The sequence below is a fragment of the Patiria miniata genome, unplaced genomic scaffold (assembly GCF_015706575.1).
Source record: "Patiria miniata isolate m_02_andy unplaced genomic scaffold, ASM1570657v1 HiC_scaffold_2, whole genome shotgun sequence".
NCBI classification, from domain to species: Eukaryota; Metazoa; Echinodermata; class Asteroidea; order Valvatida; family Asterinidae; genus Patiria; species Patiria miniata.
Window position 1 is genome coordinate 7,365,951 of NW_024037058.1, and position 27,773 is coordinate 7,393,723.

The window sequence follows — 27,773 nt, forward strand, 5'->3', positions numbered from 1 at the left end:
GGGCGTGGATCGGTGGGCTGGCCTTCCTACACCTTTAATGGAAGTTGAATGACATGCAAATTTAGGTCAACTCTGCTAGGGGTGGGTCAGACGTGAAACAAATGACAAAGAAAAATACAATATCAGGTATTTCTTCATAAACAAAAACAGAACATTTATTAAAAATTTACAAGACGACACAAACAACTACCGATTAGCCATGGTGAAATGTCTGCCATTTTTACAAAGGAAAAAACAAGGGCATATTAAAATTTAAAATGGCATATTGACTGGACACCAAATACAAATGTTGTTTATATTAAACATTTTTTACTCTCAAAAACCTATCAAAGTAATAATTTGAATGTAAAACTAATCACGTTTTACTGTAATTCAACATAATCACATGTAAATATCAGATGCATTGCCAGTGTAATCCAATACAAAATAAGAACACTCGGGTTCTTTTTGAACAAATGTACCATTTAAAAGAAAACATTTTCTGGAATGAATCAATGATCTTTTACAAAAGTTTTAACATGATGAGTATTCGGATATTGATTATTGTTCCTCTTGCATCCAAAGGAACTACTTCCTTAATTGGAAATTTTTGCCAAAAATTCATTAGAATTGCAGTTTGTTTTTGCATTTTGGCTAAAAAAAAATTAAATTGTTGGCAAAATACAGAGAAGATGCCCAAGAACCCCATCACAACACATACATTTTATTTTAGAGGTGTGCCATTCAGTGTCAAACATGTGGACAAAAATTTACTTTCAAATCAGATATTCCTGATGATGCAAGAGAAGCATTATTCGAACATTATTTGTCTAGAAAACTGGTTGGAAAGTGCATCTGTCCAGCAGAAATAACTACTACAGTAAACTCCGGCTAAATCGACATCGTACAACTCGTCAAATCGGCCATCTGACTAAAGTCCCGATTGTCCGTAATGCATTTCCATTGAATTTTTTATTTTCAAGTCGGCTTTTATATCAAGTCGCCATTTTGCTCGTGTTACTTTCGGTCCCCTTTCCATAAAAAGCATTACAAAATCCTTTGTGTAAGCCGGCATTCAACAAATCACGCATTGGCATCGACTTCCTTTACTTTATGATCGCTGCCGTACATCAGTGTCGAAAAAGGGTGTCCTACTGCATACCACTACGCAGCGCTATATGATCTTTGCTGCATGCATTGCCCCCTCTAGGCTGTACGCATGTGCTCTGTCCATTTTGGGGGTCATCTTATTGAATGACTACTGCTGCAGTCAATGCATGCGTGGTATATACGGGACCACACACACATTTAATTTGTTACTGTGCACGTACATTTGTATCAGGGTCTCCACTATCAATACCCCAAACGTGATGATACAATTCGAGGATTAATTTGCTGGATTCAACTCAAGCATTAAGGAGACAATCGAAGCCAATTACTGCAATGAATCATGTGCACAAAAGACCATTCATGTAAGTCGGCAAAATGACAACTTATAGCTTATATATCGGCATTCGCGTAAGTCGTCACAAATTTTCGGGTCCCAAGAGTGCGGGTTTAGCCGAAGTTTACTGTAAGTTATAATATTTACACACAAATATAAAACGCACACTTCACAATGCATTAACTTGCTAAAAACTTCCTCGCTATTTACAAAATATCTACACAAACTTTTCAGAAAACAATATTTTCTACTTTTATCATTATTTCCTCTTAATAAAAAAAAACGTCATTATAAATTAGACGTGATTGTGCACACGCAGTATAACTTTATACAACTTATAAAAGCAATGGACGGACTTTTAAAGCACTAGTTCCTTCAACATTCTAGCAATTTTTCTTTCACTCTGATCCCAAGGAATTCCTGAGAAATTTCTCTCAAATAAACTAGGTTTACAGAAAATTGGGAACATTTACACACTGCTTAAAAGTAATATACAACATTTGCAAACATCAACAAATGAACCCACAAAATTATTATGAAATACATTACTTGAATGTAAAGGGAATAAAAGTCTCCTGTGAAATTGTGGCCCCTGAAGTGCTGTCATTTTCAAGAAAAGTGGAATTTTGGTATAAATTTCCAACGGTGGTAGGCCAACCATCGCTGGAAACAAAGTCCTTTTTTTCCCCCAAAATACTGCCCCAAATTTACCAAACTTTGTTAGTCCACATTTTGTGTGCAATCGCTCGCTTTTGTGTGCCAGCTAGTCTGGTTCCCTGACCTGACAATTCCCCCGACGTCTAGAAATTGCTCTGTTTCGTTTCAAGTAGGATCAGGGACCCAGTCTACAAGAACAGAATTGTTTTTCTTTGTTTTTCCAGCATCTATTCACACAAAACTTTAAACAGGTCAGTGTATTTGCTATAAAATACGAACGCCCCAATCCATCCATTTCTGAAAATTACAGCAAGCAAATATTGTATGTTACTTCTACTTCCAATGATTGTGACCAATTTTAAACACTCTTTTGACCACATGTAGGGCGCTATACGCACCTACATGTAGCAACAGGTGTCAAAAGGTCAAAGTAACGCTGGTTTCATTTGCAACGAGGTACACCATGACCTATGACGGACATGTACTCAGGGAAAGTTAAGGCATGGCAAATTAATTGAAATTGAAGTTGGACTTGATATATTTCATAAAGCTTAACAAATAGTTTGCAAGTGGAACCTCAACAGACCTAATCGGCGATGAGAGGCTACAGGTCAAATTACAAGGCCAATTTAGTTAAAACCAAGAAGTAAGGATAAACTCACAGTAAGTTTCAAATTGACAGTATGTCAGTGAACCCCGGAAAAAACGAATTGAATATGGATGTCAAGGTCGATGGTGTAAACACATGCAGAAATGTTATTGGGGTATTTGAAATTACCGTAATTTTCGGAATATAAGCTGCGGCTTATACGTTGAATTTGCCCATGAAATTGTTTACTGCTGCTTATAAACAGGGCGGCTTATACACCGAGCCTTGAAGGATAAAAATGAAATTTACATGTGTATGTAATGTACTGGTATAAGAAAAGATCTGTTGCTGAAATCAGTTCTCAGTTAAGAAAGTCATTAACAAACCGAAAGCACGTCCCACAAAAAGGTACCGAGCAGTAAAAAGTACGGCAGGCCGGCCTGCCATGCGTGAGTGAAAGCAGCATGGTTGAGAGAGTATCCCACCATGTGTTGTCTGACTGAAGCGCTACAAGTACAAATCTTGCTTTGTGGCAACAGATGCTGATTTGTTTTGTACCAAGAATGAACAGGTCCGTTTTTATAACAAAACTTATCAAATTGTTGTTATTACTAAAGAGTAGTTACGTCAAAAAATCAAGTTTTGATCGTAACTTTCTTCGAAAACAGTCAACACGATGCCGACATTTTTATGGACGAATCCATTAATTTCATACAGGGTGATTTAGCCCCTGTTTGGAGTTTTACATCGTTTCTTGAATACATTTCAAGAAAAAAAAATATATTGTGATGTTGAACAACTGATTATCAAATAAAGAAATGTTTCGAACTCCATAAAAAGTATTAGTTGTCTTTTTCCTTTTTTTTAAACTGCAGAAATATTGGTAATTATTGTCCCCAAGGAAGTACACCCCTTTATTACCACAAATGGTATGGTCTGCATTGGGCCAGGAAAGCAAACAGGGCGCCGTACGTACGGCTGGTCGATCGTTGCAAGCGGGAAAATGTTGTCATTCGCCGGCGCAGGCTGCCAGGCCATTCGCTATTAAACTTTAATTAATAAGGCAGGGGACCGGACGGGCCAGCTGGCAGCAATTCCCGGTGTTTATTTCTCATCATCCATTTCCATATTTGCTTGTATCGAGTATCGACTGTAAATGATTTGATATAACTTTTGTGGCCCTTTTTATAGTTTTCGTAGTGTAAATGGAACTGGTTCAGAGCATTTTGACTACAATTTGGAGGCCAATACCAAATTGAAACCGCTGCTGTCAGTGCGGCTTATACGCCGGTGCGGCTTATACGCCGACTTCAAATATTAATTTGCAGATTTTTGCGTGCTGCGGCTTATACTCCACGTAGCTTATATTCCGAAAATTACGGTAGACATAATGTATTGTCATGAAACTTGGTAGGTGCATAGCTAGTGTAAGCCTATTAAAGTATCCTACCGATGAAGGGGCAACATGGCAAATGTCATGAGGCAAAGATCAAGGTCATTGTTAAACCAAAAACGATGGTTGCATTGCCTCCAGTTAGACAAGATGATTTTCATGAAATTTGCCATTGGAATCCCTAAGAATAGATGCTAAGTTTTAAATTGGAGGTCTTAACTCAACTCAGACAATTTTTGGCTTGTATTGTAAGCATTTTGGCTTTTGGTTAGATGATAAACGACCAAGGTTTAGTAATGGCAAAATACGCTATGGTGAGCAAGACAACAATCATTAACATGGCAACCGTGTACGTCCGCGAGTCCCCCTGGAAACGCAGCGACAGCAGAAACAGCATCTCCTCGTCACACTGGTCATAGTCACAGCGTCTCGCGCTTTGACGCTCAGTAAGGCTGGATAAAAACAAACAGAAGAGTAACAGCGTCAATCACAGAACAATCAAAAGACAAATCGCAAGTCAAGTCACAAATACAAGGGAATTAACAGTTTATTACCAAAAAATGTCTTGGTCCAGAAGATTGCTTGAATAGCGGATAACTAGCAAGCGAATAACTTGCAGACTTGTGGTGACATGTGATTGACGTCATGATGACATCATCAAAAATGCCAAGGACAAATCCAATTGTCTTGAGACTTGGCGGGGAGGTAGGTACTGTTATATTGGTGTGCAAAATCTGAAGTGACGTCATGATGACGTTATCACCTAATTTTTAAATTAATTTATAAACTTTTTACATTTTCTTCAACAAAAATTTGGCATGGTATTTGTTACAAGTATTTTTTTTAAATGCAGAAAAGCCTGTGTTCTGTTCATCGAACAGACATGGTTCTGGTTTTTTTTTTTACTGTGATTCGAAAAATATTTTGGGGGAACTTACATAAAGGTGACAGTGCTGGCAACTGGAAAGGACTGGACCCAGTCTGTGGTTTCGTTGGAGGTTTGATCCAGATGACAGGCAAAACCATCGGCTCCAATGCAATTCAGCTTAACGGTAGACCTGGTGTATCTGTGGATATCATAAATTATAATAATAATCAATTAAACTGCCATAACATGATTTTCACGCTGAAGAAAAAGCTCTACTCAAGCCTCTCAAGTTTACCGAAAAATACGAAATATTAAGCGTCGGTGGCAGGATAGAGAGAAACATTAACTTGTCATTGACGGCGGATATGACAAATCACTCACAGACATAAACGTGAATTGAAAATGACATTAATGAAAAAAAGAAAAAATTGTTTGTCATTTGAACTGAAAACTTTGCAGATGTCTTTAAACCTGGATGAGCTTGGGGTGCCTCTTTTGTCATGGTATGAAGACCTCACATGCCAAGTTTCAAGTTTTTATCACAAAATGCACAATTCTGTTCCTATGCCGCACCGCTAACAGCATTGGAAAGCAATTCAATATCCTTTCCAACGAGCCCAAAACTCCCGTTTAATAAAATTGGTCCAAGTGACTGGCTTGGGGAGGGAGGGTCACAAAATTGGTTATGGTCAAGATATAATGGACAAATCACTCCCTTTGGCTGTGAAAAGTTTAAATAAACCCGGCCATTCTGGGGTATAAAAGGTAAAATCTAGAGTACTGAATATAAACAGCTCGGGCCTGAGACGTACGTTACGTATGCTGCCAAGATCTCGCGTTGGATGACCGAGCCGTATTCGCCAGCTTTAGCGTACAGGATCTCAATGTTGACTGCTGTCGGTACCTCGTAGCACAATCCCTGCAGGAGGTCCATGGGACTGGACTGCGTCTCGTTGAAGAACTCCGGTGTTGTCTGCTCATTTGTTGTCATATCAACTGTCGTCGGGGCAACTGTCGTCGGTGGAGGTTCAGTTGGGATGATATCTTCCTCAGAGCTGATAGGGGGAGGGTATTGAGAAATAATTTTACAACAGTTTTAGATTTTAGAATTTCACAGCAGTAGGCTGGTCATGAATTAGCAACGAGACAAGTCCAACCATGGTTGACAAGCATCCCATTCAATCAGAGTTAGTTCCTACAACGGATCCTACAAACAAGGATTAACGACTCGGCTAAACTCAAGGTTAGACTCATCTATGATGACAAAAAGTGCACAATACCAGCTGTTATATCCCGACATTTTTTTAAAGAGGTTGTGGAATGCTCGAAGACATTTCCGTCAATTTTTGGGTATATGTAGCCTAAGGTGTGATGAAATAAAAACGACTATTGTTTCGGTCATGAAATGAGTACAAAGGGTACTTTTGAGAGCTATTTTTCAGGTCCTGTTTCGACCCGAACGTGCAATTTGTGTAAAACTCGTCGTTGCGGGCAGCAAACAAAACACAGTAAATCGTGACATAATAAACAGGACTGTTTATGCTACTCTGCATCGGGAGTCCTGTTTATTAGGTCACGATTTACTGTGTTTTGTTTGCTGCCCACAACGACAATTTTTACACAAATTGCACGTTCGGGTCGAAACAGGCATGACAGGACTTGAAAAACAGCTCTCAAAAGTACCTTTTGTACTCATTTTATGACAGAAACAATAGTCGTTTTTATTTCATCACACCTTAGGCTACATATACCCGAAAAATGACGGAAATGTCTTCGAGCATTCCACAACCTCTTTAACAATTTTTGAACAAGTTTGTTAATACATAAGGAGTGGTTTTGCTTACAGTTTTATAAATATTTCCATTTCAGATGTCATGCAAAAAAAAAACCTGACAGAACGGCACACCTGGAACATTTTCAATTAACATGCCAACGGGTATAAATGCCTGTTATCACGCATCCAACCCATTACTAAGATAACTCCGCTCAGTGCATATTGTACTGGAGCTCAGAACAGTCGTTCATCCTTGTGTGAAGGATCCGTAGTTAGTTGAACTATGGTTAACTATGGTCCTTGATTGAACTTGCCTTAACCCTAACCCTGCCAGACGCAACATAGTGCATCAGGTGGAAAAGTCTGGTGCACTTTGATGCATTCAGCTACCAACACCAGTGCATAACATAAGACAATGAGAGCTAGTCCCATGTAGAGCAATGCCTCAGTTGTATCCTGCTGCGTTTGGGGACCTCAGACTCTGAGGCAGTTTGGCCTTGAGACTTTTGACCTGATGGATCTGGCTACACTGGGCAGGCTTGTCATTTAGAAAAGTGTTGCATGTTGCTGCGTTTGGCAGGGTTTCTAGCCAAAATACCCTGGAGGGTTAGGGTTATGTTGAAGATACTAATTTGACAAGACTTACTTGAAAATGGGGGCCCAGTTGTTTTCAATTGAAGTGTTTGCGTTGCCGACCTTGCCGATCCTGTCTGCTGCCACCGTGGACTGCAGCTCGGCCAGCATGGCCTCCCGTAGCGTAGTGCAGTTGCTGAGGCGGGTCCAGCCTAGCCTGAGTATGCAACCAGAGGTGTGGTCCTCGCCAAACGTGACATCGGCCAGGCTGGATTGGGAGCACAGACTCCCTGGACCTACAGAAATAGTAGGGAAATAAAGAGATTGCATACACTTGATAAGCACATAAAGTTGTTTTGTACATCAGATTCGAACCGGCAAACCGATCCCGTTAGCTCGGTGGTCGAGTGGTAAGACATCTGCACTAGAAAGCAGGAGGTCGTGGGTTCGAGTCCCACCCGAGTGATTTTTTCCAACTTTCACTCGGGAGGTAACACACTGAGTATACAGTGTTTAAAAAACGTCGGTGAAGGGCAAAACCTAGTTTGATTTATATCACCCCGACGCAAAATTCCATCTTATAAAGTTGTTTTGTTCTTGTCAATAAAATATGGCAATTGTGCAGTTTAAGAACCCGGTCCATATATGCGAACAAAAAGACACTGTCATGTTTTGGGACTTGCCTAAATATTTGGGGACGATGCAAGTTTGAAAAGTCACTTTATGTGTTTGGGATCATCTAAATAGTTTGCTAAGATACCATATTGAATATCAGCTAGCTTAATTTGTGATTAAAGGGCAGGGAACAGGACAAATGAGTGCCGTCTCCAAGTACTAAACAAAATTACAAAACATGAGTTAATCTGTGGAAAAAAGACTGCTTGGGGCTGCAACTGCAAGTAAATTTGCACAGTCAGTCATATGATCTGCTTGAAAGCTTCATGAAACTCGGCAATGCATAAAGTTTAAAGTAGAATAGATTTGGACCTACCTGGTACCCAGACTCTCAGTCTGTTAACCTCTGCATCATCGATACGGACAAAGTCACCAGGCTGAGGAGGATCCACAGGTGCGCAATCACCCGTGTCATTGCACTCAACCAGCGGGTCGTAGACAGCAAGACCCGAGAAGACCCGCTCGCCGGTGATATAGCCGGGATTCCCTGAAAGAGTTTCTTGGGTGCCGACTTCCGGTGGATCAACAGGGGCGGGGTCAGTGAGGGGCGTCGGGAGGTGAATAAACGTGACGGCGAAACGCTGGGTGAAGGGTAGAGTGGTGTTGGTTTGGTTGGTGCTGTTGATGGGGGAGTCTGTTGTCACGATGCCCGAGTCCGTGGTCATGTCTGATTGGGTTGTTGGTGTATCGGTAGTCGTCTGGCCTTGTGATGTCGGCGCATTGGTTGTTGGAGATTCCGTTGTAGGAGATTCAGTCGTTGGAGATTCAGTCGTTTGTGTAGCAGTCGTCTGGATTGAGGTTGTTGTCTGTTGCGTTGGTCCGGTGTAGTTTTCGTAAACAGTAATCAGATCAGTATCTGTTGCATTCATTGTCACTTCTGTTGTGCTGTCGGGCAGGGTGGGTGTGGTAGGAGGCTCGGTTGGGGGCGGGGTTACAAAAATTGGTTGTTCGTTCTCGTCGGTTGAGTTAAAGGAGCTGTCTGGTGAAAGGGCCACAGTTCCTATGATGACGACCGAGTCTAATTGGACGATTTGGTTACCACGCCAGAAAAGCTCATAGCGGACATCAAGGACTGCGCTGCTGCAGAGGTATGTCGCTTCATCGTAATCGGGGATTGGTGGAAGGGTGTAACCATCATCCCAGGCACAGCGGGCAGGTAGCGGGACGGTACTGCTACCGTTATTGTCGGGAAAGAAAGATTCCCCAGTTGGAGGGAAGAGTTCGCTAACCCCTGTGCTTGGGACAACGTATGGGTTGATGTCATCTGTACAGTGATATCGCACAGTTGTCGGAGTCGCGACACTTCCTCCGTAATTCGCCAGAACATTTGGTGCATTCGGGCACGGGGGGTAACCCATATTGGTCGACAGGGCGTATGCGCGGGCACTCAGCACTGACGATTCTGTGCAAAGACCCTGAACTGGATTCACGTCGCACCGGGAAGCGGCGTCAACTTGGAACTGGATCGGTGACAACCATGAACAACCTCCACTGGGATCCGCCTCGGGCAAAGCAAGAAAACCTCTCGTGTTCGTCTCGAAGAGTGTCTGAACAGGGAATCCAAACTTGTAGCCACCGCTACCGGCGTTCTGGAAGTCCAACGAACGTTGCTGGGTATCTTCAAAGCTTGTCGTACCCTGAATGTCTGAAGGCGTGGCTTTGAGGGTGTTATAACCTGCGGCATCCCGCGCACCAGACCTCGCGGTGTAGTACAGGCCTAGGAAAGGGCTATTGTCCGTTTGCACACAGAGGAATGGGAAATAGTCCGGTCGGTAGATATCCTCGTTAGAGCAATTATAAGCATGCTGTTTGGTAAAATTGCCACCGGGTATCCCAGAAATACAGCTGAAAGCAAGGATGTCATCTTCTGTACAGAGCTAGTGATAAAAAAACACAAAGGAAAAGTGGTCTGTAAAATACAAAAATACTGCAAGTGAAACTCGCGCAACCCCCCTGGCATGCTGGCAGTTTTTATACAGTCAGTTAATATGGATACTTGTCAGTGTGCCTAACCAAAAGGGAAGAGTTCTATTGTTTTAGCAGTAGTGAACTTGAACTTTGACCTGTCGGCCCCAAAAGCAATAGGCTTCTTATAAGATTACCAAGTGCAACCCACAAACCAAATTCCAAGTTCCTAAGTAAGTATTTCTCAAGTTTTTCGCGTTTACAAGATTTCTATTGTTTTAGCAATAATGACTTTGACCTGTCGGCCCCAAAAGCGATAGGCTTCTTAAGACTACCAAGAACAACCCACAAACCAAATTTCAAGTTCCCAAGTAAAGTATATCTCAATTTATCGTGCTGACAAGAGTTGACCTAACCAAAACATAACACACAGACAGACAGACAGACATACACAGAAGGAGTTCGCTATCGCAATATCTCCCTCCAGCTTACAGCCTGGGGCTAATTTCATAGAGCTGCTTAAGCACAAAATTTGCTAAAGCACAAAATAGTCTTACTTAACAAAATCAGGTAAACTGGCCAAAACTCCATGCGATTGCTATGCTAAGTAAAAACAGCTAAATACCAGTCACAAGCAGTGTACATCGCATGGAGTTTTGGTGGGTAACCTGATTTTATTAAGCAAGGTTTCTTGTGCTTAAGCAAATTTTATGCTTAAGCAGCTCTATGAAATTGGGCCCAGGGGGATAAAAAAGGTTGATTCAAGTCTCACTACTAAGGCTAATTTCATAGAATTGCTAAACTGAATTTTGCTAGGCAGAGAAATTATATTCTAAAAAAACTATTTTGAAATTGATTTTTGCTTAGAATATAGACCTTGAGCGTTAAAGTGGTGAATGAGGTTTGGTATTGCTGGGATAATCATAAGTTGTGCATTCATTGTAAATTAATTAAAGGGCCACTACGACCTGACATGCGCCCAATTGGGCTGCAAAATTCATTTTAAACAAAAGCATTTAAAACTACAACATAAATGTCAACAAATTTAAAAACAGCCATGTTGTTTCAATTGCATTTTTTTGGGAGGGGCAGACAAAGGGGTTTTTTGGGGGGGAGGCTAAAGCAAATCACAAATTTCATTCGATTCTGAGGGTAAATAGTAACAATTTTTGACAAGAAATTGCAACAATTTGGCCTTACCGGATCACAGCAGCAATTGGTGTCACAGCGATTGGTCGTCAGGTCACATGGGCAGGGGGAGACTTCCGTGTATGCTGGGTTGGTGATGGGCGTTTCTGTCTGCAAATCTGCGGACACTGGAACAGAACAAAAATTATCTTGCTATGAGTTTTGCTCTTTACTGAAGGGTAAAAACCAGGGTTTGACCTTAGCAGTAGTCCATTCGCCAAATTTGAGTAAAAACAGCGGCGGACTAGTCAAAACCAATCCCCTATTTAGTAGTCTGCCTTGCGTGTCAAAATTATTGTAAATAACATTGTTGATTATGACATTCTGGTACACAAATTAAAACATTCTATTGCAGACTTGTGAAAATGGCTAGTGAAAAAATTAAGTTAGGGTGAATTTCACCCTGTAAAAATTTCTACAGGGCGAGTCAAAAAAGCTGAACCCAACCCCTAAAATATATTTCACATTTAAAAAAAATATGTTGCACCAAACATAATATTGACTGGAAAGCCAATTTCATAAGCTACTTTTAGATGATAAAAATTACTGGAATTGCTCAATCCGTTCAAAGAATATCACCAATTAAACACAATGACCCTAAAGCCTGTCTCGTCTAAAAAAAAAAGCAATTTAGTGTGTTTTCTGACTGTTTGGAACAACAAAGAAAATGGCACAGAATACTTGTTTCAACAATTGTCAACAACAGTAGTACGCAATATCGTTATCAACTACCCTGGTTAGGCCAACAATATGATTTATAAAATTCACTGGTTTTTAATAGACGAGCCTTTAAAAGGACTTTGTTAAATATTTTTAACTTTTAAACTGAGGTTTTATCGCTGGTGATGTTTGAAGACAATTGTGACGACGATTCTTGAAATCGCTGATTTGGATGAAAGAGGTTTTAGGGTCATGGTGTTTAAATTTGTGGTGCGGCACTGGGACGGAATTGTGCATTTTGTGATTTAAGCATGAAACTTGGCATGCGAGGTCTTCATACCATGACCGAAGTCTAATTAGGGCAAATGAGTGTATTTTAATAATTATTGTACAACATGTCATGAAGTCAGACCCCAAAGAATTTTTTTGCAAGTAATAAATAGTGTATGTAAAAGTTCATTGACCTCTAAAGGTCACCAGAGGTCAAATATAAAATGTCTCCATATCTGAAACTTGTCTTCATGGCATGAAGTACCAACATGCGAAATGTCATGCTTTTATCACAATTTGCGCAATTCTTTAGCATATTGGGGCTATGGTGATATTCTTTGAAAAGATTGACCAATTTCAGTATTTTCTTTCCATAAAAAGTAGCTTGAAATTGCTTTACCAGTCATTATGTTTGGTGCTAAATATTTGTTTAAATATGGAGTTGGGTTCCGCTTTTTTTTAACTCACCCTGTATCTTGTTTTATTGGAATTGATAAACCCTTTATGATTATTTGGCAATAAGAAAGTTTCTCTTTTAACAGAATCACATAGGACTTGTTGAGCAAATGCCAAAGTCAAAACACAAACTTTTGTGACTACGTCTTCCCTTTTACCACTGCACACAAGTGGAGATTAGCCATAGTCATAGACAGTGCAGATCAGCCATTCCTGTTTCTCTGTTTCATTCTTACCTGTAGCACTGGTCCAGTTGACAGACCTAGCCGCAGCCACTTCCATCCTGGCTACGACTGAGCTAGACAAGTCCGTGTACTTGGGGCTGGTGTTCAGATCGGGCGTGGAGCAGCATCGCACCAGCAAGCCGCCCTGGAAACCCCTCCCGGCGTTACGCAGTTGGATGTCCAACACTTTCGCCGCGTCGCCCTCTTGGAACACGATCTGCGGCTGGGCCAGGACCCACGTGGCCGTGTCGTTGGCTGGTGAAGGTACGTTGGTAGGAAGGGGGACAAAGGTGGGAGATTCAGTTGTGATTGGGTCGGGTGTGGTGGGTATGGGCGTGGCAGTTGCGGGCGTGGCAGTTGCAGGCGTGGCAGGTGCAGACGTGGCAGGAATGGGCGCGGTAGGTGCGGGCGACGCCGTTCCCGGAGAAGTGGTGTTGGGTAATAAGGTCGCATTTGTTATAATGTCCATTTGGTCGGTTGTTGCATTATCTGTGAATTTAAGAGAGAAAAAAGGTTGCTTAGTGCTCCCGGTGGAACGTTCGTTTTTAATTATTAACTTTCTTGGAAATGTGCCAAGTTCCCATTATCATCATAATCACAATGTTCACAATTATCAGGCTAATGATTGTAGACAAGGCTCTGCCAAAAAAAACGTACATTTCCGTTTCTCTCAAGCCTTTCTGGTCAAACATGTTGTTCCCAATTGGGAACATGTGCCCATTTGGAACAAACTATTGTTGAGAAAGCCTGCATGCACAGCAGCAAGCCATTCCTAACAGGAATCCTATTCATGCTAGAGTTTTACACAAAACGACTGAATTTGAAATTCCAAGGCCCAAGCAAAGAATTAAAATTGCTGTCTATACTAATTTCAAGCAAGATCTCAGAAAAAAAACCCTGCTAAAGCCCTTATTGCTGTACCCACTTTAAAGCAAAAGATTTTAAAAAGAAATATCTATCTACACTGTATCTATTTAGCAAGCTAGCATAGCAGTTTTAAGAATGAAAAGCTTAAAGGTAACATCCAACATTTGCAGCCATTCAAAAACAGATCTTCCAAATTATTATTAAATAGTCTCAAGCATCCTTTAAAATCATGACACCTGGTGTGCTGTCATTTTATTCAATTTCCAACGATGGTCGGCCAATGTTGGAAAAAAATGAGTTAGTTTCAAATACTACCCCCACTTTACCAAATTTAGTAATTCCACATTTTGTTTGCAATCAGTTACACATCTGTGAACAGATGCAATCCAGTTAGTCTGGTTCCCTGACCTAACAATTCCCCGAAGTCTGGTTCCCTGACCTAACAATTCCCCAAAGTCTATAAGTTGCTCCATTTGGTCTGAAGTAGAGTCAAGGAACCAGACTACAACAACAGCACCTTTTTCTTGGTTTTTCCAGCATCTATGATCACAAAACTTGAAACAGGTCAGTGTAACAATATTTGCTATAAACTACTAACCACCAAATCCATCCATTTCTGAAAATTACAGCAAAACCAAATGTTGACTATTACCTTTAAGTTTCAAAGCATAAATTAATATAGCCTACATAGCAGCCTAATTCTAGATGCGCTTGATGCAATGTCATGATTAGTATGGTTTCTTGCAGATATCTATGGATGATGATTTGAGCAGAATTATAAACGACTGGAGAAGAGGCCACAACTGTTATCTTTCTGCCACCAGAGTTGTATATTCATTCACAGAAAGCATTAGCAAAATATTTCAGATGCAAAAAATATTTATTATGACATGAAAATGAAATTGGATTTAACCAGTACACGTCGGGATTATTTTGACAAGAATGGAACGAGGTGCAGAATTACTTCACTCGATCTCAAGCCAGGCGGGTTGAAGCCATCTCTCAGGCAGCACACTCGTATTTCCTGCCTCGCTTGCTGCAAGCGGGTCAATGACAGATATTTTCGGCCTCGCTCCCTTGCGTGTTTATCTGTCATCCCTTCTGAATACTGCAGAACTTTAGTCTGGTTCCCAGACCAAAAGATTCTGACTATTCCTGATGAATCTTAGGTCCGGTAGCCTCCGGAGTATATAATATAGGTTTAATTAACTGCTAATTGCTTATTAATTTTATTTTAAATGAGTTGATAATTAATATTCAATGCTTTCATTTAGAAAATTTGAAATTAAACGATGATTTTATGCATCAAATATACTCGGATCGTATGGCTGAACTTTTTGCTGCGTCATGTACAATTTTGAATTTGACGACCGTTACTGAGATTTTCCAAGACTCGGTCTTCATTCGGCTCCGCCTGCTACAGTGCTATTTGGGTGCCTAATTTTGAAGATTCCAGATCAACTTTAGTCAATGTTATCTTACAGAAACATCAAACTGTATTATCATAACTGTATGATATTACGAAGCAAGTGATTTATTTTAAAAATTTGATCAGAACATTAACCCTAACCCACCTCACTCCTCCAAAATCCTCCTGGCGGTTTTGGAGGATTCTAGAGGATTGAGGATGAATGGTGATTGAATCAAATGAGGATTCTAGAGGATTGAGGATGAATGGTGATTGAAGCACAAGAGGATTTTGGAGGATTGAGGATGAATGCATTTTGAGGCAGGACTGTCTGATGATTTTGAAGGATTTGGCGTTGGTTATCCTTCATTTAAACACGAGTGCAAAGTTTTGGGATGAGGAGGATTTTGGAGGATTGAGGATGAATGCATTTTGAGGCAGGACTGTCTGACAATTTTGAAAAATTTAGGCGGAGTTGCAAAATTTTGGAAAATTTTGGAGGATTTTGGAGGATTGAGGATGGTTGTAAGCAACAAGGGCCTAGGGGGTTAGGGTTAAAAGATACAAGCGATAAAGCAAAATCGGAAACGAACCCGAGCATTGAAAAAGGGCCATCCATGTCGTCATGATTACTTTTCGCCACGGAGGCTGCCTGACCTAATATTCATCAGGAATAGTCAGAATCTTTTGGTCTGGGAACCAGACTACAGAACTTGTGTGTGTATACACGGCCTCCGGCGTAAACTGGTTAAGATGACTTATTTCTTCCCAATGAGCCCATTTCACTGCATTGTAACTATGCTAATGTCCTGCTGTTTCCATGGTAACAGCCATGTGACATGTATTTCAATATTGGCAAACTCTCTTGAAAGCAGCCATTTGATTGGCTGTCTTTGTCATCTGCTGATGACATTATCCAATCAAATTTGCAACATGAAAATAGAGGCACTTGGTATGGCAAGTAAAACTGTAGCATGGTTTGAAATTTTAATATCACAAACGGCTACAAGGCAAAAAAAGAAACTTCACATCGTTTCAAACGATTTCATTGCAAAAACCATTATCCTGCTGAAAAAAATGCAAGAAAATAGATAGAAAGAAGAAACATTGGCCAAAATCTAGCAAAAGTAAGAAGCAACTAACTACACAGAGAAAATGCAAAGAATCGGACATAGACTTTTACTTACCAAGTTGATAAGAAACAAATATGTGTGAAAAAAAAAACCAAGCATGACGATTGTTAGTCAATACTTGAAACATAACACAAATAATATGAAAAATTAGAGTGTGGATAAAAGTAGTGTTCGATGAGACAAAAAAGTTAACTTTTGTTTTCAAGGTTGGAAGAAAAAAACCTGATTTATGATACATTTGTTTGCAGGAGGAACAAAAGTATATAGCATCAAAATCGGCCTAAAAAATACTCTCAAGGCGCTTTACAAAATATAATAAAAAATAAGCTAATGTTAATTATATAAATAAACCTTTTAAAAAATATGAGCAATACTATGTAGACACATCACTTAAGGCCAAAAAAAAAAGTCTCCGGTTTCTGGTATGCGCGCGCGTCACCATAGCCATGCGCGTCGGCAAAATGAAAAAGTTTTTTTTTTAATGAAAGATGATGTCTCAAAACCGCCAAACTCACTGGTTTGAGTGGAATTCTGCTGCTGCGCAATTTCAACGTGTTTTTAGATGGGGTTATGATCGAGAATAAGCTTTATGTGGCCTCTCTGGACTCCCATATATTTGAACTAAGTTTAGTCGGGCACCATTTGCAGTCATCAGCCGACATTTGAAGCAAAAAAGTCGGGTAAAAAAAAAAAAAAGCCGCGTCGCCGCACCACTGTTTGGACAAGCTCCATACCAGAAACCGGAGACTTTTTTTTTTTGGCCTAAAGGGTCTTTGACATGAATTTTTCTGAGGAACACATTTTATAAAATTTTTACTCTTAAATGTATGAAAACTATTTGACGACCCTTGTTGGTTAATATTGCAAATTGCACTTCATTATTAAAACATTTGAAGTTGTACATGCTTTTCCTGACAAATGAAGACATTGTTGTCATTTCAGGAAGACACCGTTCAGGTTAGGGGTTTTCTGTTCAAATTATGAACCCAAAATTTGCTCATTGAAAACATCTGTGAGAAAAGTTAGCTCATTTGCCTACTGTCATGTACTGACACAACAAGGAATCATCAAGGAATACAAAATACACCACATCAGTTGTTTTTTAAGGTTGGATTGTAAAATACGTTACCAGTTGTTCCTGGTACCCCGTCCACCGGTGCCACGCACTCTCCCTGGTCAATGATATCCTGGGCTTCGTCTGTCGTGTTGAGTGGCGTCAATTGGCAGAAAAACGTGACGTCGGCTTCGCCGGTCCGCAGGGGGTCTGAGAGTGCCAAGATGGGTGTGAACCTGTCCCCGGTGACTACAGAAAAAGCCGGAAACATCTGGACGGAACCGGATTCGAAGTCGAAGAGGATGTCTCCAGCTGGAATGCAAAGTGTCAAAACAATATCGCATAGCGAATTTTCTTGCTTAACCAAAACAAGATGGGAGCCAGTGACCTTCATACATATCGCATTATGGGTTGGCTGGTAACCTTTTTTGACAGCCATTGCTCCGACACAGACTCTATATAAATTGTATGAAACTGGTTAAACTGGTTCAAGTTGCATTCCTTGTGCCGTTTTCGAGTTTTGTCAACAACAAAAAAGACTCCTTTTCTAAATTGCTAGTTTCTAGCAATACCGAGGTTAAGAATGAAACATCGATTGAAAACAAAATGTGGCCCACGTTGAGTTACTGAATTTGTCCTGTACAAATTTTTAATTCAATTTTGGCCAAGAAATTAGCCCATACTCTGGGGTAGGCTCATACAATTAGGCTGGTTCCTGCCCCACAATAAGTGTCGTGCAGCTTGGGAGCCTATGCGCAGCCTGGGAGCCAGTCTGCTTGAACGGCAGATCTGTTTGTGCCAAATATAAAAACCTATTTCCAGAAGGTTTTAGATGCCCCCCCCCCCCACCTGTAAAAATATAAAACTTTTTGATTAAAAAAAAAAAAACATAGTTGAAAATTTATTAATTAAGAGAGAATAGAATTGAATTTCTTGAAGAACACGGAGAAAGAAATTTAAAAATCTGAGGTGTCATAACAGATAAAATCACAGTGTTTTTTGGGTCTTACTCTCCGATAACGCCGTCTGAAATTGGACTCCGTCGTCAGATTCCGCCGAGCACCTGACCTGCAATGTGCTACCGGTTCCCGTGATGCGGTATACCATCTAAAATTCAAAATATAAATAAAAACAAAAAAAAGTATGTTCCTGTCATCACATTAGTACCAAAAGTGCTTAAAACCAAAATTTGTCTTAAATAAATTTAAAATAATAAAATCTTAGAACTTATACGGTGTGGTTAAAAAAAAAAAAAAAAAAAAAGGAACCACATACTTCCACTACCTTGAGACTCAAACCACTTGTATACCAATTGATGGACAATCCTTTTAGAAGAATTATGATACCAAAAAAGACCTGATTCGGTCCAGTGGTTTTTTCTGCAGAGCCTATTTTGTGAAGTAAAGTAAAGTCTGTCCCGAGCCAATGTGGCTCATCAGGCCGGCGTTTATCTCCGGTTTCAGTAGCATGAAACGACTGAGAATATTTCTACTCCCCCTGGATGGGATGCTAGTCCATCACAGGTTACTCCCCAGCTAATGCCGGTACCCATTTATACTCCTGGGTGGAGAGGGGCAAGTGGGGGTGAAGTGCCTTGCCCAAGGACACAATATATGACCAGCGGCTGGATTCGAACCCCGGACCCTCTGATCATGGGTCACGAACCCTAACCACTAGGCCACACACTCCCCTGTGGGTATTATTTCATAACAATCCCTCTATCAATTACAATGTAAGTCAAATGACCCCCGCCTTGTTTCACAAAATAGGCTCAAGAACAAAAAATTCTGGACCGAATCGGGCGATCTTGGTTTAATTTCCAACTAAAAAGATTCTCCATGCATTCTTGGTATAATTATGTGGTTTTAGTCTCAGGGTAGTGCAAGTCTTCTTTTTTTCCATTTTGGACCACCCTATATAATAAAATACAAATAAAATAGTTACAAAACTATATTTGAATTTGTTTTAAGCTGAAATTTAAAAGAATATTTGACAGAGCAAATCACAAAATTTTGGAAGTAAAAAAGGATTTTATGTCAAACTCACCACAGCACTGTCTTCACCACTTAAAATCCGAACAGCCTCAAATTCTAACCAGGGGGCTTCACCTAAACAGCATTGGCACAAGAAAACACACCTAACTTTAGATTTGGCACAGTCAAGGGTGTTTTTTAATACAAGGGAAGAAAAGTCCTGATTTTGTATTAAAATATTTTTATTTATAACACGCCTCTAGCTGGTATTTATCCCGTTGGCTGAAACACGATCACGTGGGGCTCACTACTATAGGCCAGTGCCAGCCATTGCAAGAAATTTGCGTCAGCATGAACTTGACGCACGTCAAGACATTGCGCGCGTGTAATTTGCAGAGTTAAGTGCTCAGTGCACGTCTATGCTGATTGGTCACTGCACTCAACAATTTTCGACTGGTTCCAGCAACCTCTCAAAAACTTAGACTGAAAAACTGAAACCAGGGAAACATAAACCCTGAAAACTGTCTTGTCTTATTTATATTTTGGACAGAAGTGAGTTATAAAACACATATGGACTGGCATAATTCAGTCACTATTTCGACCTCTGGAAATGGCACCCTCTTCTGGTCACTCACAGTCTCTCGGGGTACATAGACGTGCACTAGTGACCTCATTGCCAGTCTATATGTGTATATTAACCCTAACCCACCTCACTCCTCCAAAATCCTCCTGGCGGTTTTGGAGGATTCTAGAGGATTGAGGATGAATGGTGATTGAATCAAATGAGGATTCTGGAGGATTGAGGATGAATGGTGATTGAAGCACATGAGGATTTTGGAGGATTGAGGATGAATGGTGATTGAAGCACAAGAGGATTTTGGAGGATTGAGGATGAATGGATTTTGAGGCAGGACTGTCTGATGATTTTGAAGGATTTGGCGTTGGTTATCCTTCATTTAAACACGAGTGCAAAGTTTTGGGATGAGGAGGATTTTGGAGGATTGAGGATGAATGCATTTTGAGGCAGGACTGTCTGACAATTTTGAAAAATTTAGGCGGAGTTGAACAATTTTGGAGGATTTTGGAGGATTGAGGATGGTTGTAAGCAACAAGGGCCTAGGGGGTTAGGGTTAATACATTACCTGGTTGCACACCGGTAACCTGACATATTCCTGTAACATTTGATGTCTCCACTGGTTCACTGCAGACAAAAAAGCACAAATTGAAACATTTAATAATAGAACACTACATGTAGTGCCGAGGCAAAGCTAAGGGAATAAATTTGTCAACTTCCAATACCGAGGGCAACTTATATCGACTATCCACCCGAAGTAAACCATGTTATATTTGTTTTACTATACCTCGTAAAATATTCACCAAAAGTTTAATAGTCAAGTTACACATCATTTATCCTGCGCCGCCATCTTTTCATGAAACTAGGGCGATGCTCGTGCGTGTGCACTACCCCCATGTGATAGTTCCACAATTTCACGTTAGCAGTTTTTCCAATGGTTGTGATTTTTTATTAAATACCTGAAACCACCAAAAAAGAATTTCAACACATAAATGAATGTGTAGCCTTTTGCTAAAGATAATCTGAGTTGATTATTAATATTGCTTTTTGACATTATCCTCAAATTTCCATCAAATAGTGGACGGAAAACTTAGGTAATTTTTTCCGTCCATTTTTGATTGAAATTTGAGGGTGATTTTAGAAACAAAAAGAAAGAAAGAAATGATTCAACACATATTACATTGTTTATAAGCCTGCATGTCAATTCACATTTCAACAACCTTTTTGGGCGGTTTCAGGTACTGCAAAAAAAAAATACAACCATTGGAAAAACTGCTAACGTGACGGATGTAAAGTGGTCCCCTATAATGTCAGTAGACTATTGCACGGGTAAACCATGCGATAGTTCAACAAAACGAGCGACTGAAACTTGATGGTGAATGGACCAGTAAGAAATGGGCTTTCACTCATGAATATGTATGAGGTCGATGGTGGATTTTGTAGGAATCAGAACATGTTCCTTTTTCCCAGTTGTGCCCCCCCCCCCTTCCCCTTTTTGTCCTTTTTTTTTTTTTTTTTATCATACACGTACTATTTGTAACATGTTTTATCTTACATGTAATTTGTTTCCGGACAAATCTGCAACTTCAAAATCAGGTAGAAAGGATGACGGCTCCTTTGGACACAAACTATCAGCAAAAGACACCAGAAAATGGAAGAATATATCCACCATCTTGGGGGGGGGGGAAGGAATGCCTTCTTCCTTTAAAAAGAAAAAGCTGTTCCTACCTGAGCTTTAGGGTCACTTGTCCTGTAGTTATTCCATCAGCGTTGGGAACCAGGATCTGATCACTACACAGACTCACTACAGGGTCTTTCTTGATTGTCACAAACCTAAACCAAAACCACAAAAAAAAGTCAACAAAGTTCAGAAGTAATATCAACAGTATGTTCATTGACCCTAACGTACCTGAATCCATCACAAGCCACACCCCTATTTTGGAGGATTTCGGCGGATTCAGGATACCTACATGTTGAAAAAGTTTGGGGATTTTGATGGATTCAGGACAGTAGGCCTAGCGGTACTGTAAGATTTTGATGGATTCAGGATACCTCCATATTGAGCAGTTGGAAGACTTTGATGGATCAGGATCTCAACAGTTTAACTCCTTGGCTATTTGTTTGGTGTGTATGAGGTACGTGTACACCGGTAGATTCTGATGGACTCAGGACATCAAAAAAAATTTGCATGACAAAATTTATGGATTTTGGCGGATTCAGGATACTTTCTAGTAAAAGTGCTCAAGGGGTTAGGGTTAAAGTGTGCATGCAAATATATTTCACAGTATGCTTAGGCCAACAAAAAAAAACCCAATAGTTCTGCTTCTGGTTTCCCTACCTACCCTATTCTGACAGCCCTTACCCCAATTTATTTATGGGAAATATGAGGAAAAAACCTTTACCCTTAACTACACCCAGACGTCTCCATATGATCGTACACAAACAAAAATTGGCCCCCAAAAAAACTCTACCTACCTGCCCTATTTTCAAATACCATGTAATCGGAAGCAGAAGTATTTTTTTTTTGGCCTTAAAAAGCTAACATGCTTCATTTTCAGTCTTTGTAATGGCATTTTGTACTGCCATTAGCTGGGGAGTAACCTGCGATGGACTGGCATCCCATCCAGGGAACAGAAATATATTCTCAGTTGTTTCATGCCAAGGAAAACTGGAGATAAAGGTCAGCCTGTTCCATGGGCCACATTGTCTCGCGACAGACTTTCTTTATTTTTAACAAGTGTGTGAAATTACAAGGCAATAATATTTATACAAGTATGTTTGAGTAAAGATATTCATTTCAAGGTCCCTTTTAAAAAAAACTGTGATTATCACAATTTACCCAGTTTGTCCGGCCGACGTGCCTAGGCTGAAATACGACGTCGTGCCTGGTGGAGCGGCAGCAGTCTCCCCACTGCACTGCACCTCGATACGTCGCCCCTGGGATGTGATGCTGCAGCGAAGGGAAAAAAAAGGACCGAAAGAGAGTTAGCAGGGAAAAATTTTCTCCAAATTTTGGTCTTGCTAAAACTACAAGCAACAGTGTTCACTGTTTAAAAAAAAAACCAATTCTGGGGAAGGTCACAGAAGTGGATCGATTTAACCCTAAAGGGGCCGGGGGTGGGGGGCGGAATCCACCCCCCCCTCAACATTTTCCGTGATAGCCTCTTAAAAATCTTTTTCCGCGAGCTGAGCTGTTATGACTTTTTAGCCTCGAGCTTTGCGCATATTTTGATACCAAAAACATAAAAATCGAACGACGGGTTGCCGCTTAGCGAAAAATTTTCCGACGCTACGCGCCGTGAAAACTGAATTTTCGCATATACGTCGTGTACACAGAGCAGAATTGTCATTCGTACATATGAATAATTAATTAGCCATAATTCCAAAACCCTTTGAGAGATGGTCAAAATAACCCGGCCCCTTTAGGGTTAAAATGATTCAAAAACATCAAATTTAACTACATTTGTGACCTGCTGAGGCTAAACGAGGAATGTCCCCCGTAACTTTGTTATGAGTTATTGGCGTCTGAAGTTGCCTTTGTGTGGGAAATCATGTCAAAATCAATTTTGGAATTTCCAAAGTTTTGAGTAGCCAGGGTATCCAAGATTCACAATGTGTATTTTTGTGGTGAAAAAATTACCTCCAACAGTAAAAAAATAATGATATTTCTAAAAGTGAAAAAATTATGATTTCTAAAGTTTGTTTATAGTGTGAAGTTTTTCCAAAATTGTCAGTAATATTCTTCTGAACAACAAAAAATGACACAAGTTCACTTTGAAATTTGAAGAGAATCTGTTAATATTTTCAAATGTACTAGACCTGTACTACTTGCCAAGGACTTTGTTATAAGACTGCCAAACAAACAAGTACAATGAGACTATTAACCCTGCGCAGCGTTTACAAGAAATTTTTATCGGAAGTTGCCAACTGGTACCTTTGGGACGCAGGTACTTCCCCCACTAGGCAAGACCCTATCCATGTCAAAACAACAAAAAGCCACGTGCCAGACAGTGTCAAGACAGTTGCCAGACAGGGCACTTAAAAGATAATTGACTGGTGGCTGCGGTTTGTGGCTGAAGGGAGATGGCTGTGTCAAGTTACAGGTGTTTATTTCAATGAGACTTGGCAGGAGGCCTGGTCCCAAGGTTGTTGACACGGCTCGGGTGTAGCCCTGGCTGCAAAGTCCATTGAACCAGCTGATCTGGCATGGGTTGAATGAGGATTAGATGGAAGGTGAACGTCATTTGCCCCTTAATTTTTTTTTTTTTCAAAAAATTCGGTCACCTGCGTACCCGGGGTACGTAGGCCACTCCGCGCAGGGTTAATTGGCTTGTTCAGAGCAAATTTGCTGAAATTGCTTGTAATGGTTCAGAATTGGATCAAGATTTTCTTGGACTCACTCAAATGACACTGTTCCCGTTGTGTCTCCATTTCTGAGCGGCACGGTGCCTGTGTTGGTGAACTGAATCTCAGAATCCCCATCCGTGAAAGCGGTTATTATGCTACACGTCACAACCACCTGATTTCGAAACAAGAACAAAAATACATATGGGAGTGAATAAGCACTAACTGATTCCATTTACATGTGAGATGTCAAACATAAAAAATCAACTATGTACATGCATGCCTTTTTCCGTCATTTTTTTAAAGCTTGCAGGTGGCAAAGTCAGGTGCTCTGTGCATGCATTCAGCTATCAACCCTGGAGATGCCACCCAGTGTTTCCCCTGCCCATTCAAACTTGAGGCGGCCCACCTCGCTACTTTCAATGACCACCTCGCTCAATTTTTTGCCAATATCACCACCTCGCTGTGAAGATTGGCAAAAAAGGAAATATCAATTGAAAAATTTGCATTTTGTGTAATATATGAGTGTTTTCCTTTACCTCCATGTATCAAGAACTCACAATTTCGATGTGTTTTTGGAATCATTGCGCATTTTTGCGAGTGCTGCATTCTTTTCAGTTTGCAGACTGCATAAATTTCGTTTCAATCATCAACTTGAATTGTTACCACCTCGCCCAGTTCATTAGCCAGGGGAAACACTGATGCCACCAATATATCAACAACAAAACCTGAACCACTACTAAAAAACCTGAAACTACCCTTGCCCTCTTTTAAAAATGTGTTTTTAGGATGTGTAAGACCAAATCCAGCACTTTTAATTTGTCACATTTTTTGAAGAAAAACCTGCATTCAGGTTAAAACCTGAAAATTTGCAGCTCTGAATTCAACACCAGTGCATTTAAAGCTAGAGTCCATCATTTGCAGCCATCCGAAAAGTAACTGGCGTAATTATTGTTGATAAACAAACTTGGTTGAAAGATAGTAAGGGAATTAAACTCCCTGTGAAATTATTCTTTCTGGGAAGCTGTCATTTTGAAGTAATCAACGAAAGAAGGCATTTCCAACAGTGATTCTTAAGAAGCACCGTAGGAAAATTTAAATTAGTAGTTCGTTTTGTTATTCATCGCAGCGTGCACAAGTATTGGAACGACGCACACGCACGCGCGGTTGTTATAATTCGTCGGATCAGTGCGCGACGTCGCGTATAGCTGCATTTCCAAACAATTCAAAACATGATTCAGTAACTTTTGATTTGAAATTGAGATCTTAGAATGCTATTTTCTCGGAATGTACAGCTGAAGCTTAGCTGAAACTTCATCAGGTTAGTTGCTCAGTAGCCTTCATTAGATTTTGAACTCTTTTGTTGCTTCAAACGAACAAAATGCATAAATTACAAATGATGGACTGTAGCTTTAAACAGTCAGTTCTGAAACAATGAGAGAGCCATTAATCCAATTGAATAATGCCACAGTTGTATCTTGCTGCATTCAGTGACCATGGACCCAGAGGCAGTTTGGCCTTGAAACTTTTGGCCTGATGGATCTTGCTACCTACCATGGGCAGGCTTGTCACTTAGACAAGTTTTGCATGTTGCTGCATTTGGCAGGCTTTCTAGCCACAATACCCTGGAGGGTGAGGGTTAGGGTAAGTGTTGTGAAAACATGTATTTCCACAGATTGTGGGAAAATCGTCTGGGAAATGTGCCCTTTTTGGCTGTGATTTGGATGTGGTTACCGGAGATTTGGCAACAAAAAGTTCTCAAAAATGTTCCCGCTTAAAATTGTATGGGAACTAGACATCTACATGTAGGAGCAGAGGACATAGTATTCCAAAACCAGGGAAGTGTGTAAGTTGAAACTAAAGTTGGGAACAACTTAAGTTGGAACACTTTAGGCCAAGTAAAAAAAAAGTAACTTTTAAAAATAAACGGGAGGCGGCGGCCTTTTTTCCCCACAAAATGGCGGATTCTTAAAGCAGGATTCTTCCATTTTCGACTCTTTTACTGACACTATAGCGTCTAAATGAGCCGTCACCCTTTCTACCAGATTCTAAACTTGTAAACATAGCCACCAATTTGCTGGAAATACATAAAAGACAAAATATATTGACATGTAAGATTTACAAAAAAATAGGAACAAATGACTCGTTAGCCAGGAAAAAGGAAACTGGCGAGAACGAGAAACTGGTTTTTTTTTTTTTACTTGGCCCACAGCTGAGAAAGTCTATTTTCAGCACTCCCCTCCCCAGATATTTAGCCCGAATTTATTGGGCTTGATGTCAAACTACATGCACACTTTCGCTTACATCTTCGTCAAATGCATCCCCCGTGGCCGAGCTGTCATCTGTCACATTGTAGAGATCGAAATAAAGCGGCAACGTCCCAGAATTAATGTTTACATTGAAAAGGAAGGACTCCGAGATCGTCGAGCTTGGATCTGACCCTAAATTGACCCGTCCTTGAATATCTGTGGGATAAAATATGAGGATAGTTTAATTTTAAAAAAAATTCTGCCTCTGGGTTTTTTTTTTTTTGGAAGGCCAAAAAAAGTCCAAAATTGCAATAAGGTCCGATTCCCGTCTCCTGAAGACGAAGTCACGACGACAATGTAAGCGCAAAATGCGACAAAGATTCGTCACCACCATCATGACCATGGTCATGGTAAACATTTCTAAGCCACAAAACACTCACTGCACATGTTCAGTGCAGTACCTGTTCAACAACGAAAACAATCGGGGACTGGACAGTTCACAGTCAAATATCCACTGCCTTTTTTAATAAAAAAAAAAAAGATGGCAACATTTTTATAAAATTTATTATTTATTTATTAAATATTAAGATCGTTCAAAATCAAATGCTTGGAATATTTTCAATACCCAGATAGCACCTTAATTGTTCTTTTCCATAACGAAGTGGCTATCGTTACGGCACTCGTTGTTTAGCGCCCTCTACGATTTTTTTTTGATACGCACGCAGGTATATAATTATTTGTTTCCCCACGTTTTATCGAGCAGTGCGCCAGCTCAGCCGATAGAGGGTAGGATTTTGCACCGCGAGGTTGCGGGTTCGAATTTCAGTTTTGCACTCGAATTTTTTTCCTTTTCTAACCTGAGGCTTTGGAGGATTTTTTTTAAAAGGGAAATAAAGTCCGAATTTCATAAAGTTCAAATTCACTTTTTTCCTTCTAATTTTATATTTTCTTGTCATGTTTTTTTTATAAAAGTTGCCAGGTTGCAGTCTACCGTAACGATAGAAAATGGGAAATGCGTTACGGCTGCCGTAACAATAGCCACTGCGTTTCCATAAATTCCAAAATCCAAGAGTGTGATTTAATTCAACTAAAATAATTTGTGTTCAATAACAAATTTATATGACAACTGGATAAACACTACTCCTAGAACTATAGTGGAGCCTCATCATAATTCTAGGACTCAGGAGTAGATAAACACATATGGAGTGCATTTAAACTGTAATATCGTAACTTGTCAATGGAAAAACAACATACATCGCTTACGACATTTTTTTTATTTTCAAGAAACCAAAAATGCCATTTACCTTGGCTTTGAGTACTCTCAAACAAAAGCAGAACCACTGCAAAATGCTTTACGGCGGTAAGGGAAAACATTGGTAACTGTTGGACGGTTCATAACTGCCACAAAAATGAAAAATTTCGCGGGTCAGGGAGCAGATTTCCGGCCGCAAAATCGCAAACTCGCGGTATGTTTCGTTTGTCTTGTTCCCATTAAGAGCTCCTGTCTTTTCGTGAG

The 27,773-nt window shown here is 40.2% G+C and overlaps 1 protein-coding gene across 2 annotated transcripts; it reads right to left on the minus strand.

Moving 5' to 3' along the window:
* Positions 1-3,993: 3,993 nt before the first annotated feature.
* Positions 3,994-27,766, minus strand: LOC119726222 (mucin-5AC-like). 2 transcript variants are annotated; one of them, XM_038197830.1, is made up of 16 exons: positions 27,562-27,766; positions 26,313-26,473; positions 24,065-24,183; positions 22,504-22,614; positions 21,393-21,497; positions 20,233-20,291; positions 19,164-19,225; positions 18,128-18,224; positions 17,193-17,429; positions 12,668-13,144; positions 11,058-11,164; positions 8,269-9,829; positions 7,351-7,573; positions 5,743-5,985; positions 5,001-5,129; positions 3,994-4,514 (listed from the first exon to the last, which is right to left on the minus strand). In XM_038197830.1, the coding sequence occupies exons 1-16, from the start codon at positions 27,629-27,631 to the stop codon at positions 4,331-4,333; spliced, it is 3,945 nt and encodes a 1,314-aa protein (XP_038053758.1). In that variant the 5' UTR covers positions 27,632-27,766; the 3' UTR covers positions 3,994-4,330. The 2 variants fall into 2 exon arrangements, with proteins under 2 accessions (XP_038053758.1, XP_038053757.1); XM_038197829.1 differs by having other exon boundaries at positions 11,058-11,173.
* Between the last annotated feature and the right edge of the window lie 7 nt (positions 27,767-27,773).